Source organism: Montipora foliosa, chromosome 2 (genome assembly GCF_036669935.1).
Source record: "Montipora foliosa isolate CH-2021 chromosome 2, ASM3666993v2, whole genome shotgun sequence".
In the NCBI taxonomy this organism is placed as follows: Eukaryota; Metazoa; Cnidaria; class Anthozoa; order Scleractinia; family Acroporidae; genus Montipora; species Montipora foliosa.
The window spans coordinates 65,347,788-65,362,787 of record NC_090870.1 but is presented as its reverse complement, the minus strand read 5'-3'; the positions used below and the strand labels follow the sequence as shown (position 1 = coordinate 65,362,787).

Below are 15,000 nucleotides of genomic sequence, written 5' to 3'. Positions count from 1 at the left end.
CTGCTTTCGTGGGAAGTATTGAGTACGGAACTGAAGCAGCGAGTTTTGAGGAGGCCCACAAATCCAGCACTAATGGGTCGATTTGGCGCAAAACTCAAGCCATAATAGCATCCAGTTGGTAAATGATCACTTAAGGGAACATCCATATGCATTGTTGATGAAAGATAGGCGAAAAGTAAGCCAAGAAGAAAGATTTGGAACGGAGCTGTAAATTTCACGTCCGCCATCTTGGCCGACCGCTGACCATAGATATGAAAAATATTAGGTGTTTCAGGACCCTGTGACTCATACTCAACCACTTCAGTAACAGTGAGACTAGAACCTTACCTTACTACGAGGAATTCCTTCCTTACTGCATTTGTCACAGCCAACTGAATAAGCTGGACATTCTGTTTCATGATGTTGCTGTAAAAAAATAAGGACCAAGAGAATCAGGTAAATAATGTTATCATTATGACTTGTAATCATGCTGACAATGCATGGTGAGCACATAAAAACAAGTTAACTGTTTTCAGAGAAGATATATGTTGGCACTTCAGAGCATGACAATCATTGTTTACAATACATGACTGTATGTACGTTAGGTTAACTCCCATCATAATAACAATACTTTCATAAAAGGCAAGATTTCTCTGTACATTAAGTTGTTAAGATTGTGATAAAGTTACTCCTGCATTGGCATCTACCTGGATAACCGATCTACACTTGGTCTTATTAGGTTCATCTTTTAAAGCCGAGTCAGGTAGACGTTTGTCAAGGGTAAGAAAAGAACCACCTAACATAAACCAAGACCAGTCAAGTTTCTAAAGCAAAAGAGGCTAAAAAAGGAGGTGCAAGTGCTTAAAAGAGATTGGCACTCAGAGCTCAAGGGGAAGGTATACAATACCTACACTGTATCTACATTTAGCACACCATAGTCAGCACAGGCACTTTACTGTTGTTAGAGTTTCAAAGTCTAACTTGACCTTTGAATTAACGTCACAGCTAATTTCAAGAGCAAGGCTCCTTTGAAAAACTCAAAGAACATTCACGTCATTACTTTGAGCAAAAGCAGTTCAAATATCCCACCAAAAAGAAATTCAATTCAGTGAATAATAATTAATTTTATGTAACATGATAAATTTCATTACATCATACCATCATCCTGTCAAGGATTATTTGGGAATGACAAAGTTCACATGTCACTAAACGAAACACGCATTCCTTTTCCAGATGTTCAGGAAGTGAGGCTTTTTTTACCATTGCACCACACTCAGGATGTACACAAGTGACTTTCACATACTCGCAACTGTTAGTGTGAGCCTATGTATTGAACCAAGAACATAACAATATAATAAAAACTGGGAACTTGGAAATGAATCCTTCTGCTTAAGTATTTCGGTGTTTTTCTTACAGTATCTTGGTCAATATCCAGTTTCAATTCTGTAGTCCGAAGTCCGAAATCCACATTCCGTGACCAAATGATAGGGTTACCGGTAAGTGCAATCATAAAATAGTTGGTTACATTTAAAACTATTGTTAATAGCCTGTTCCAGGTTCCCAGATACTCACGAAAGCGAAAAAAACTGCTTGCAAAAAACAAGTGGTGAGGATTGGCTTGAGGCAAGGCCCAAGCCCCCATTTGTTTTTTGCATGATTTTTTTTCGCTTTCCCAACTGTCTGGGAGCCTGGAACAAGCTATGTTGTTAATGGCATTGATTCCAACCAAAACCAGTAAAGGAGTGCTTTACAAGTTTCTATGATGGTATTTAAAAATATTTAATGATTTTTCTGAACAATACCAGGAGAATATTAGCCCAGTGAAAGATGTTAGAGAGTCATAATGCATAACCAGATATGGCATTGCGTTCAACAAAAACACAAAACTTGTTTCTGGTCACACACACACAATTCTTTAATAAATAATCATTTATCCCACATGGCCTGCCGTGGACCCTTTCGTGGTCTAGCTGTCATCAGGAGTGCCTCTAAATGAGGAGCTATCAAGTCTGAAGTTTACTTTGGGTTCTTTCTTTGAAAAGTCCCTCTACCGCAAACAAGAGAGTCAGAGGCCACACTTTGTTCGAAGCACAGTGTTTCAGTGGTTTTTTTTTTATTTTTTGTTACAATATCTTGGTCAATATCCAGTTTCTATTCCGTAGTCCGAAGTCTAAAGTCCACATTCTGTGACCCAATGATAGCGTTAAAATTTTAGAATAGTTGTTTACATTTAAAACTGTCGTTAACAGTATCGATTACAATCAAAACCAGTAAACAGATGCTTTACAAGTTTCTACGATGGTACTTAAAATTATTTAACACCTTTTCTTAACAATACCAGGAGAATTACAAATTAAGTATGTAATTAGCCCGCAAAGATGTGTTACCAAGTGACATGATAACCGGATATGGCATTCTGTGTTACGAAAACTCAAAAACTTGTTTCCAATTCACATTTCCCCGTTAATTTGTCCCGTAGTCTGCAGTAGTTCAGTGGACATCGTTGTTGCCTTCGAATGAAGAGATACTGACTTCGAATTCTACTTGTGATGCCTTTTCTGAAGAGTGTATCTAAGAGGTAAAGAAATCTTACATATGCACAGCCAAATTGCGACACCAAAAACAAATTAAAAAAAAAAAAGATGAGTCAGAGCTGAATTCTACACTTTGTTCTTTGACCGAAGTTATTAAGGCTATCAAAAATCAATGTCTAGTCAATCACCTTTAGTTAGTTATTGAAACTTTTCATTACAGCCCAGGAAAAATCTATAACCACAACCCATACAATCTGTTTACCAGTCATGATTCCATTCCAATTAAATAATGTGCATCATAACAATTTTCGCTCTTTACACATACGTCACTTTATGATCACACTTTGCCCAACCGTCAGGTTGCAGACTTAGATTAACACTTGATGTGAAACACAGGTATAAAACAACTAACGACTGAGCAAAAACCCAGGACAGTATACTGACCAAGATGTAGATTTAAATAAAGAGAAATAACAGCCTCACCCCACTCATCATGTTCTTTGGGCTGGAAGGATTATTTATATTATAAATATTATATAACATTATTATTTCTATTTATCATTATAAAATTTGTATAGGATTCGACTCCATTTTTGGACATCAAACTTTTTTAAAAAATTCTTTTTTTGGGAGGGTCGCAATTTGGCTGCAGCCCTAGTAGGATCTCCTCTTTCAGAGGCAATTGCGATCATCACTAAACCACGGACGGACAATAGGTGACATCAACGATATCTTCCCTATTCTACAATCGCACTTAACCATAATGATTGGGTCATGGAATGTGGACTTCGGAATACGGACTATGGAATTTAACGATATTGACCAACATACATGTAACATAAATCACTGAAATACTGGGTTTTAAAGGAAATCAGCTCAAATTCCTTTGAAGAATTAAGTGTAGGCTACCCATAGCCTCTTGTTATTTACATGTATAATATGTGTGAAGTCTCTCAGAGGCAGAACTAAAATGGCTACTTTCATGTACAGTATACATGTACCTTTTGACTTCTAGTCTTTTAAAAAAGGGAATATCCAATATGGCCACCTGCTTCAATGGAGGTACTGAAAGATCTATGTCCCTACAGATCTCTGTAGATCTATGCTCCCCATTCCCCCAAAAAGACAATGTACTGTACATCCCAAACTGGCTGTATACAGCTGTAACTCAAAATGGATAAAGGGGAAACTGTAGTGCTGCATCAGTGCAGACGCGAAACACAGAAAAGGGTTTATGATGATCTGGGATGACATGGTAAATTGACCACCATAGAGAAATGTGAAAACCGACATTTCGAGTCTTGGCCATTCTTCAGAGTGAACTGTGAGGTGAATTGCCCTTTGCAAAGGGCTAATGTTTGAAACGTCAGTTTCAATTTGCCATATAAACCCACTTGATAAACCCTTTTCTACGGCTATAAATTATATTAAATCAAATGTTTGCTTTTAACAAGTTACATTGTTGGAGGGGGAAGGGGGCACAGTGAACTTGCCTCAGTTGTCGTGAAATAGGTTGATGTTGCTTGATTTACAGTACTGTACATAAACTATGTTTTTCCCTATTTTCATAACGTTTTTGTTAACTGTCCCGAGGAACTGTGTCCCCCATTATTGACTTATGGTTATCCAGATGCTCACCTCAAAGTACTTAACTTCTCCCTTCCATTTACATCCATCATCCATGAAGGTACAATGAACAACAAAGGCTTGAACTTCCCGTCTCGTAAAGATATCTGGGAAAACCTAAGTAATGTAGTGAGGAACACTGTCAACAAATTAACCGTGACTATACATGGACTTACATGTAAATGGTTGAGATTTTTTACAAACTGTACAAATGTATATGAATTACCTCTGTGAAATGAGCTGTAGATTTCTCTCAGTTATGAAGGGAGGAATCTCATAAAATTGGGAAATTCCCAACCCTGCCTCAAAATTTATACTTTGTACATTAAATACAAGTATTCAGGGGAGCCAGGAACACAACGACTATTTAACTTTACCTACACACCGTCTGCAACTGATTGGCCATTAAAAGTATGATGGTGACAAGGAACTAATGGAACTACATGTATATGTGACAACAGGTAGATGAAACATAAAGTTGATTACAATTTACCAGCAAACAACTAAGTAATACTCTGGCACGGCATGCAATTTTTTATTTAAAGTGTAACAACCTTTAAAAACAAAGAAATACATACTAAACAACAAGACGTCTGCAATTACTACCAGAGAAGCAACAATTAAATGTTATTATTGTCCCCAATGACAACCCAGCAAAGGTTAGGATTAAGATGGCAAGCCAAATTGATGACTGTAAGTAGAGTAAGATGTCAATGAGGACATTTCTGTCACTCACACAGTGCCTCCAACTTAAGGTACATGTAATTCCCATAAAAAAGATGTACTATCCAGATTTTTTTAAAACTTGGCACAAGACATTTAAAGAATGCAGTAAAAAGATGGGGTAACCATGCTTGTTTTCGCGCTGTATGCCCTTTATTGTTAGTATTTTTTGCCGATACTAGTTCAACCGGAAAAATTTTTGTTATGTAGCAAAATTAGCCACTAAATATTACTGAAAACTTGAACCTGCTTGTTTGTCCGGGCTATAATCTTTAAGTAAAGTGATTTCAAATTGCTCAATCTTGCAAAGAAATGTAAGCAAATTGGACCGCTACAGTCATCACCTTGTACTCAGTGTCTGCAGGGCCCCAAATGCAGTTTCACATCATAAATACTACAACTTCTGCTATCCAACTTTTTTTCTCCTTAATTAAGGACGGTATTTTTGCCCCGGTTTATGATTATGCAGGAAACAGAGATCTTAACAAGTGTTATTGAAATGCAAAAAGAAAATAGGGGGTAACCACGCATTTTTCAGAGATAACTGATGAATAATATTAATTTGTAAAAAGCTTAATAAAATATAAAGCAATGTATGGCGTTCTCTCTCAATCTGAAGCTTAATTATCTGTCAAAAATACATGGTTACCCCCAATTTTCTTTTTGGATACCAAGAGTACTTACTAAGATCTACTTTCTCTGGGTAGTTTTAAACCACGTGCAAAAATATCCCTGTATTAGTACGCATCACTGATAGGAAACCCAAGTATCACGAGATGCGCAGAACGCATGTGCAATAACAAATAGGCGCCATCCTTAAAATATGTTTTCCGTGTACCTATTACGAGTAAATAAAACCATTTAAATTGGGGGGTCACCATGCTCGTTTCTTCGAACACGATAATAAATAAATGGCAAAGTGGCAATTTCGACTTCAAAATGATCTTTTTCCACGAAAGGACTGGGGTGAGTTCCAAAACAACACCTTCTTAACCTAGAAGAATTGTCATGATGGCACCTAAAACCTCTTGAACAGCAAAAGCGGCCTGTGTTGCCTCTCTTCAGATGGCCGACATGAAACCCTGCAATCTCCGAAGTCGCAACATTAGGCGCAGTATGAGATGCGCGGTGCAAAACGAGGGAATCACCTTAAAGGTTAGGATTAATTTATGAAATTTGCAGAGCAGGTTGCCTATATAAACAAATAAAGCAATCCGGATTACATGTAAGAGCCTTTTTTGTGTTTAAGGTAATAAAATAATTGTTAAAACTACCAGTGAATTAAATCCCAGTTTTAAGTCATTACACTTGTATTGTCTTGTCATATCAATTATTTTCTTATAAAGAGCCAGGCTTCGCATTCTAATACAGCGAGTAAATCTCAGCCCGAGATAAAGAAAAAGGAAAGGAACTTTATTTTAAGTGTCAAGTCATTCTAGTGCTGGAGCACTAATATTATTGGGGACACTGTAAACTGAAATTAACACTATTAACACAATCAAGCCAAAGGTTAAATGGTTTTTCAGGAGAGGGGAAAACTGGAGTCTGGAGTACAGGGAGAAAATTTAACCTCTCAGTGCAGAGTAGAGAACCAACAAACTCAACCCACATGACGTACCAAGTCTGGGAATCAAACCTGGGTCACATTGGTGGGAGGCCAGTGCTCTCACCACTCTGCCATCCCTGCACCACATCAAGAGGATGCACTAACAAGCAAGAAAAGGAAAGTGTACAACTTAGCAGCAACGCAGCAAGAAGTACACTGTACTTCCAGAAGTTTTGGCCAGACACGAAACAGCCCAACGGAAAGAGCTCTGGCAAGAGCTTGAAGTCAAATTCAACAATTCTGAATACATAATAGCAAAAGAGGGACCCCCATTCACAAGTAACAGTCTGTAGTCGGATGTCGATAGAGTTTATTCTCGTTATTCACACACACCGCGTGGTTGTGTGTGCTCTCTGCTCTTGCATAATGTGCTAACCTACTTATATATGCATATGCGAAATGTAGTATACAATAGGTGCTAATTAGGTGCCGCTATGTTACATGCATAATGTGCCAACCTACTTACATATGCGTATGCGAAATGTAATATACAATAGGTGCTAATTTGGTGCCGCTATGTCACATCCCCTTCTCTTAAAACTATATTAATAAAATGGAAAACAAACAAAACACAATATCTTCATTCGGGCCAATATATCTTGTACATATGTTGAAAACGAATAAAACTGGTAACAATATAGGGATTTTCTGTCTAGTGTTTATGTATCATACTAATATCAACTATTAAAGCAAGCGTCAGAGATTAAGTCTTTCCGGTGCCCGGATTTCACGTCCCGCGCGGGATTTTCTTGGTCCTTTCTCGGCTTCTCCTGTTACACTAGAGCATTGTGGGTTGGAGCTTGAGGGCTGTATAGTCAACTTGCCACTTGATGGGTCATTTGCTGAATTGCCTGCCGCGGTGGATTCTCGTAGAATGGCGCTTGAATATTGTGCAGTCATGCTTCTTTGGGACACGGAGTCCGAAGAGTTGTTTGCCGAATTGTTGGAAGCATTATTCGGTCTAAGATGGATTCTATTCCTTCGCAATTGGGCACCAGTTCCAGTTTCTATGAGATATGAGCGGGGTGTCTCTCCCCGATCTATGACCCTAGCAGGATTCCATGTCTTTCTCACAGGGTCTTGTACATAGATAGCTTGGTCTCTGTGTAATTCAGGGAGCTCCTTGGTGTGTCTGTTGTAATAGTGGCATTGATTGTCTTGTCTCGCTTTGAGCCAATTTCTAACTTCCTCTTGGTTCTTTGATGGCTGGATCTTACCAGGAAGTGTGGATTTAAATACTCGGCCATTCAGTAATTCAGCTGGTGACGGTATATTGGAACTCAGGGGCGTTGTTCGTAGAGCCAGCAGGGCTAGATCTATGTCTTCTTTAGTCTCTCTGCATTTCAGGATCGTCTTCTTAACCGTTTGGACTTGACGTTCAACGAACCCATGGCCACGTGGGTAATGTGGAGATGACGTCACAATTTCAAACCCGTACTGGCTTGCCAGTTGATGGAACCCGCCGGATGTAAACTGAGTGCCGTTGTCGCATTGAAGAGATTCTGGGATTCCATTTTCTGCGAATAGCATTTTCATTTCATTAACAACAGCCCCGGATGTAAGGTTTTGAAGTTTCTTGACAAATGGGAACTTGGAATAATAGTCGACAACTATGAGGAACCACGACTGTTGAGCGTAGAAAAGGTCTGCGCTCAGTGTTTTCCACGGTCTTGAAGGGATCTCTGTTGGTATCATTGGCTCCTTTTGCTGGGAATTGTGGTACTTCTGGCAGACACAACATGAGTTTACAAGGTTTTCAATTTCTTTGTATATGCCTGGCCAGTAAACACAGGATTTGGCTCGTAGCTTGCATTTTTCCATACCAAAGTGCCCTCCGTGGATTTGCTGCAAGATGTTGCCTCTCAAGGGTTCAGGTACTATAACACGGCTTCCAAGAAGTATCAGCCCATCTTCTACTGATATGTCATCTCGTAGGGGCCAGTATGGTTTTAGCGCCGAAGTGATTTTCTTCCCACTGTCAGGCCAACCTTGCATAACTTTGTGGGCTAGAAGCTGCAGGGTTTCATCTTTCGCAGTTTCCTTTTTGAACTCTTCCATTTTTACTGGGGTGATTCTGATTAGATGGTGAACTTTCACATTCATGTCCGACACTTCAAATTCATCCAACGGCGAAAGGCGTGACAGGGCGTCAGCTGTAACCATTTCTCTTCCTGGAAGATATTTAATGACGCAGTCGTAAGGTTGTAACCGCAACAGCATTCTTTGAAGGCGTGGAGGTGCTTGCATCAGGTTCTTTTTATGGATCTGTTCCAGGGGACGATGGTCTGTTTTAACCACGAACGATCTTCCATAGAGATACGAATGGAATTTTTCGCAGCCGTATACCACTGCCAATAGTTCCCGTTCGATATTAGCATATCTGGTCTCCGCAGGGGTAAGTACTTTCGATGCAAAGGCTATTGGCTTGTCGTTTTGGAAGAGAGCTGCGCCCAAGCCCTTAATTGATGCATCAACATGGAGGACAACTGGTTCCTTTCTGTCATAGTAGGCCAAGGTCGTTGTGGTACATATCAATGCCTTCACCTTCTCAAAGGCTTTCGAATGTGATGGATTCCATGTGAAATCAACGTTCTCCTTTAAGAGGTTTCTTAAGGGGGCAGTGTGGTCAGCTAAATTGGGGATGAATGAGCTCATGTAGGTTGCCATCCCCAAAAAGGTGTGAAGCTCCTTCTTGTCTTTAGGCGGTTCTAAACTTTCTATGGCTCTGACTTTATCTGGGCTGGGTTTGACACCGTCTGGTGTGTAGAGCATACCAAAGAAATTGCACTCCTTTGTTTTGATAACGCACTTCTCGTCATTGAGCTTGATGCCGGCCTGTCTGGTACGTTCCATGGTTTCATGTAGGTGTAAGTCATGCTCTTTATCGTTCTTTCCATAGACTGTGACGTCATCTGCAATACCAATGGCTCCCAGGCAATCACGATACGTCTCATCAATCTTGAACTGGAAAATATCTTGACTCATTCGTAGGCCAAACGGCATTCTGAGGAAACGATACCGACCAAATGGTGTATTGAATGTTGTCAGGTACGAGGACTCGTCATCTAGTTTGACATTCCAATAGCCATTGCGAGCGTCGAGCTTACTAAAAAGCTTTGCTCCTGATAATTTGGGTGTGATTTCCTCTAGAGTGGGTATGGGATGATGTTCTCTTTTGATCGCCTTATTCAGGTCTTTGGGATCGAGGCATAACCGAAGTCGCCCATTTTCTTTTTCTCTAATGACCAGGGAGTTGACCCAATCCGTAGGTTGGGTTACTTTCGCAATGATATCTTGGCTTTCCATCTCACGTAATTCGGCTTGTAATTTGTCTTTCAACTCTATAGGTACTTTGCGGGGTGCATGGACCACCGGTGATACTTCAGGATCCAGTGTGATGTGGTATGTGTAGTCATCAAAACATCCAACTGTACCATTGAAACATTCTGGGTACATATCCATCAGCTCTTGTTTACTTGTGATTGATGGCCGCTCTTCTAGTGGTATATGACTTCCAATGTAACTCGAGTTTTTCTTGCAAGTACCCGGATTTTGAGCTGGAGAATTGAAGCTGCTATTTGGATCAGCCTGGTTTAATTGATTTGTTCCTAGCGTACAGTGGAGGGAGACTAGTTTTAGTGCAATGCACGCTTTTAGACCGAGGATAGCTGGCCCTGAAGTATCCGTGACGTAGAAAATGCAGTTAATCTTCTTCTCTTTGTACTTGCACAAGATGTTTATAGTGCCAAGCTGCTTAATTACAGAGCCACCGTATGCTGAGAGGATGGCTTCATTCTTTTCCAGTACTTCTGGTTTGAGGTTTCCTTCGTCATCAAACTTCTCTGGGGCGATTATGCGAAGTAGCCTGATAGGCAAAACATTGCTCTGTGCACCTGTGTCCACCTTGCACTGGAGATTAATTTTCCGCTTCTTTTCAGGCTGGGTTATTTCCAGTGTTGCAAAGACTTCATCGCGTGTGTCATGTGTCATCGAATGTTGCGTGTCTTCTATGGTGTTAACCTCGATTGTACTAATTGTGAGAATTTCATCATCGTCTTCATCGCCCCTGTCTTCAATCGTGTGAATAGATTTTTTGAAAACCGGCTTTCTTCCTTGGATAAATTGTTTCCGTTTACTGGATCGGCAGACAGATTGCCAATGATTAGCTTTGCCGCATTTTCGACATAGTGTACCGTAGGCTGGACATTTGTTCCTCGGGTGTTGTTTTCCGCAGTTGTTACAGGATTCCCTTTCTTGTTCCTTATGAATGGCATCTACACTTCTATCCTCTTGATGGCTTTCGCTACTTCCTGCCAATGTCTTCATATGTTTACTTGTCGCCTCGTGGCTTCTTGCAATCTCGATAGCGCCTGCAAGGGTCAATGATTTGTCTCGGCCTATGAGGGACTTCTGGACATCGGGGTTTTTTGACCCCCAAATAAGCTGATCTAGAACTCTGTCTTCGACTTCGGTGCTGTCGCGAAATTGACATTTTGCTGCTAGGTTTTTTAATCTTGAGATAAAATCATCCACTGGCTCGCTTTGTTCTTGTCGCATTCCTTGTAGTGTGTATCTGTGAATTCGATGACTCGTCTTCGGCTCCAATTGATTCTCGAACCGTTCGAAAATAATGGCTGGTTTTTCCCTCTCTTCCTCCTTTGTGAATGTCCAACTGTTGTAAATATCCAGACCTTTTTCACCCGACCAGAGTAAAATACAGCTCACTTTTTCTTCGTCATCGGCGTCTTTGAGAACGCTTGAGAACATAAGCTGACATTTTTGTTTGAATCTTGTGAATGCAATTATCGGATCAGGAGCGTCCCAGTTCATCTGTGGCGACGCAAAAGACGTTGCTGTTGCCATAATTCGCTTCTGCTGGCCTCTTTCGATTTGATTCTAGCGATTACTCTTGTAAAATGCTGCCACCATGTAGTCGGATGTCGATAGAGTTTATTCTCGTTATTCACACACACCGCGTGGTTGTGTGTGCTCTCTGCTCTTGCATAATGTGCTAACCTACTTATATATGCATATGCGAAATGTAGTATACAATAGGTGCTAATTAGGTGCCGCTATGTTACATGCATAATGTGCCAACCTACTTACATATGCGTATGCGAAATGTAATATACAATAGGTGCTAATTTGGTGCCGCTATGTCACACAGTCGATGCTTTTGCTTTAAAAGAATGGAGTTGACGATTCAGTCCAACCTACAACGACGACGTCAAATGCGCAGAATTTATTTCTGCCACTTGTGATAGCATGCAGTCTGATCATCGAAAACACATGCGGCATGCGATAACATGCAGTCTGATCATCGATAATGAGATTCCCTTAGGGAAGCACAGCCCCTCTTTCTACCTTCTTTAAAGGGGTAACAACCCTGAATCTATCTTTCTGTCTCCTGTCACCTCACATAAAATCTGGAGTTTTATTGGTAGTTATTGAGTGCCATAAAGCCATACAGTCTGCTTGTCAATGTTTCAAAAACTTTAATGGATTATATATCCGAGCCTCTGGCATTTCTAGTTAACGACTCCTTTTCTAATGGTAATTTCACTGATAAATTGAAATTAGCAAGGATTATTCCTATCTTTAAAAAAAGGCTCTAGACTTGATAAAGATAATTACAGACCCATCTCTGTCCTCTCTAATTTCAGTAAAATATTTGAAAAAGCTATGTATCATTGTCTCCATTTAATACTTGGAAAATTTGAAGACCCTCACCCCTGCATCCACTTCAGTTTGGTTTTAGGGAAAACTGTTCTACATGTACTATGCATTCACTTATCCTATTCGCCAGTCCATTGATTATAACTAATTTGGTTGTGGTATATTCATTGACTTGAAAAAAGCCTAAGAGGAAATGTGCTTGAACAGTTTGAATCGTATCTAACCCACTGCAATAATTATGTATGTGTTAACGGTCATAACTCAATTTGCTGAAATTGCAGTAAGGAATTTGCATAATATTACTATTATAATAGGAAATGTTGGACACTGACTTACGAACGTTCTTTGACGTTCAGGTAAGTCAGTGTCCAACATTTCTTACAGTAATTACCGGGTATAACTCAATTTCTCAGCCAGTAATTTGTGGTGTTTCCCAAGGATCAATTCTAGGACCCCTTTTATTCTCACTATATGTAAACGACCTGCTCAACTCCTCAATTAAGCCCTCTACCATATGATACTAACCTTTATCTCTCAATAAGAAACCTCAACCAACTTGAAGTAACTTTAAATCAAGAACTCAAATCTGTTGTTGACTGGATGAAGTGCAATCGTTTAGCAGTTACTGTAGTATCTCAAAAACTAATCTTATTCTCTTTTACTCAAACAAACTTAAGCCTGACCAGTCTTTTTGCGTTAAAATTGATGATGAATGTATTAAACAAGTTGACTTGACTAAGTACTTTAAGGTGCAATTTGTGATATGAATCTAACATGGAAAAAGCATATTAATTAATTAATGAACTTTGTCCCAAACTGTCCAAGACCCTCGGTATCTTGTCAAAAGTAAGACATTTTGTCAATCAAGATATTCTTTATAAATAAATTATGCTCTACTACTCTCTTACTTATCTTATTCTTATCTACATGTATGGTGTTCATGTTTGGGGCTTAACATTTCCCTTGTTTCACACACCATTACTTGTTATCCAAAAGAAACCAATACGAATTATAGCCTTTTTCGAACCGAGATCCCATTCTGCACCCCTCGTTAAATTATATTTACTTAGTATACTTTATATCATCAAATTACAAGGGTACTCTCAGACAATTACGTCTATCTTTTAATCCTAACCTGACTCTATTTTTCTCTAAACTTAATTATTTAGACTCCAATAAAAGTTTCTCCAATCATCTGAGCTAGTGCATATTTAACCTACAGCTGTAGTTGAAATGAGGAACACCAACTTAACCTAGGTAAAAACGGATTCAACTTGAGGACTGGTTCTACCGGTAACATACAATGTGTACTTCCAGAAAATATCCATACCCCCACCACAGAGGGAATTTCATATAGGACCCCCCCCCCTTCGGACTTTCCGTTAAAGCGAGGATGCAGTAACCCCCCCTCCTCCCTGGAAATTCCAAAAATTGTTGAACACCCCCTATACCCCCTGGAAATTATGTTCTTCAAAGCAAACAACAAGCAAGAGGCCGTGCATCTAGCGTCAGGCACCTATTTAACGTTGCATACCTGCATAAGTTCAAGGTCGCGAATTACCCTAAATACATAACCTTAACTTTATTATTTTTATGTATACAGAAGCTGGTCTAAAACGTAAAAATACAGTATTTTCAGTATTCGAAGGGAGGTACTACCATACTAGTTGCAAACAAACAGTGTTTTGAGCTGTTTACAAAATTAATGTGTGAAATATTAATTTTGCACACTTGAAATGGACACAATCGCAAGCACATTTAATGATGTATTTTTTACACAATTATGTAATGAAGAAGAGAAAAAGATAGACTAATGAGTTAATAGCAAGTTTTCTGTACTCATCTCGCCAAATGATAGCCTCTAATACATAAAAGATGCTTCACAAATGCAGTGATCCTCGATAAGTATCCAGCAAGAACATTCATTGGCAAGTTACCAGTCCCTCACGGACAACTACTACTACTCTTTTGAGACTGGTGATGAGTAATGGCGGCTCCTTTCCAAAATCGTCTTTATTTCGCCGTTTTATTGCTTCCATAGCACTATTAGGAAAAAGGAAAACTATCTTTGGCAACAGTACTGACAGAAGTATCATAGTTTAACAACTTAAAACTTCAGAACGTCCCACGAAAGTTGGTAAGCGGCACCTTCTAATGTATGAAGTGAGTCGATTGATTTCCTTCAAAAAAGTTGTCTGTTTTGTGGTTGACCAGTAAATTACTGTACTTTCGTATTTCTTTTACGACACTTTACCCTAATGTCTCAAAAATATTAAACATTAGCCAATCAGAGCCAATAATTTTCTATGATACAGAGCAGTCTTTCATACGACACACTCTGCCCAATCCAATCGCTAGAAATACTAGCCCAAATCTCTATTAAAGGAGCTTGCCCCAAATAGTTTTAGTTTGAATTAAACATAAGTATCCGTGGCATGCTCACTTTTTGCATGCACATGCTCAAAAAATTGTTCAACTTTTGAACATCATCAATGTTTCATTCAAACACTGTTACATGGGATACAAAGTAAGCAAATTTGTTGCATTATTCTGAATAACATGGGCACATAAATTACTGAAAGATTTCTCATTTTGGAGACCAAGATAGCAGTTGTGTTTTCACTAGGACAGTTTTAGCTAGATAAAGTCAGAAAAGTCCGGAAACAAAGTAAAAACATTTTGTATAGTGTTTAGCGAGTTAACAATGCCAACTGTTTTCACGAGAAAAACAACAGGTTTTCTCACCTTTACGACAGGAAACTCACGCAGAGTTACACTACCTCACAAGATGGTTTAACTCGTCCCAACAAATACCACAGCCAATCGCACCGCATGTAGTGACAGATGCCTGCCAAA

General features: G+C 39.4%; 1 protein-coding gene across 6 annotated transcripts in view; it reads right to left on the bottom strand.

Moving 5' to 3' along the window:
• Positions 1-15,000, bottom strand: part of LOC137986166 (TNF receptor-associated factor 2-like) — a 75,532-nt gene that overhangs the window by 8,015 nt on the left and 52,517 nt on the right. For all 6 annotated transcript variants that reach the window (XM_068833459.1, XM_068833451.1, XM_068833463.1 and 3 more), the window contains 3 exons: positions 4,152-4,256; positions 1,138-1,302; positions 328-405 (listed from right to left, as the gene is read on the bottom strand). In XM_068833459.1, coding sequence (XP_068689560.1) covers positions 328-405; positions 1,138-1,302; positions 4,152-4,256 — 348 coding nt within the window. The remainder of the gene's footprint in view (positions 1-327; positions 406-1,137; positions 1,303-4,151; positions 4,257-15,000) is intronic.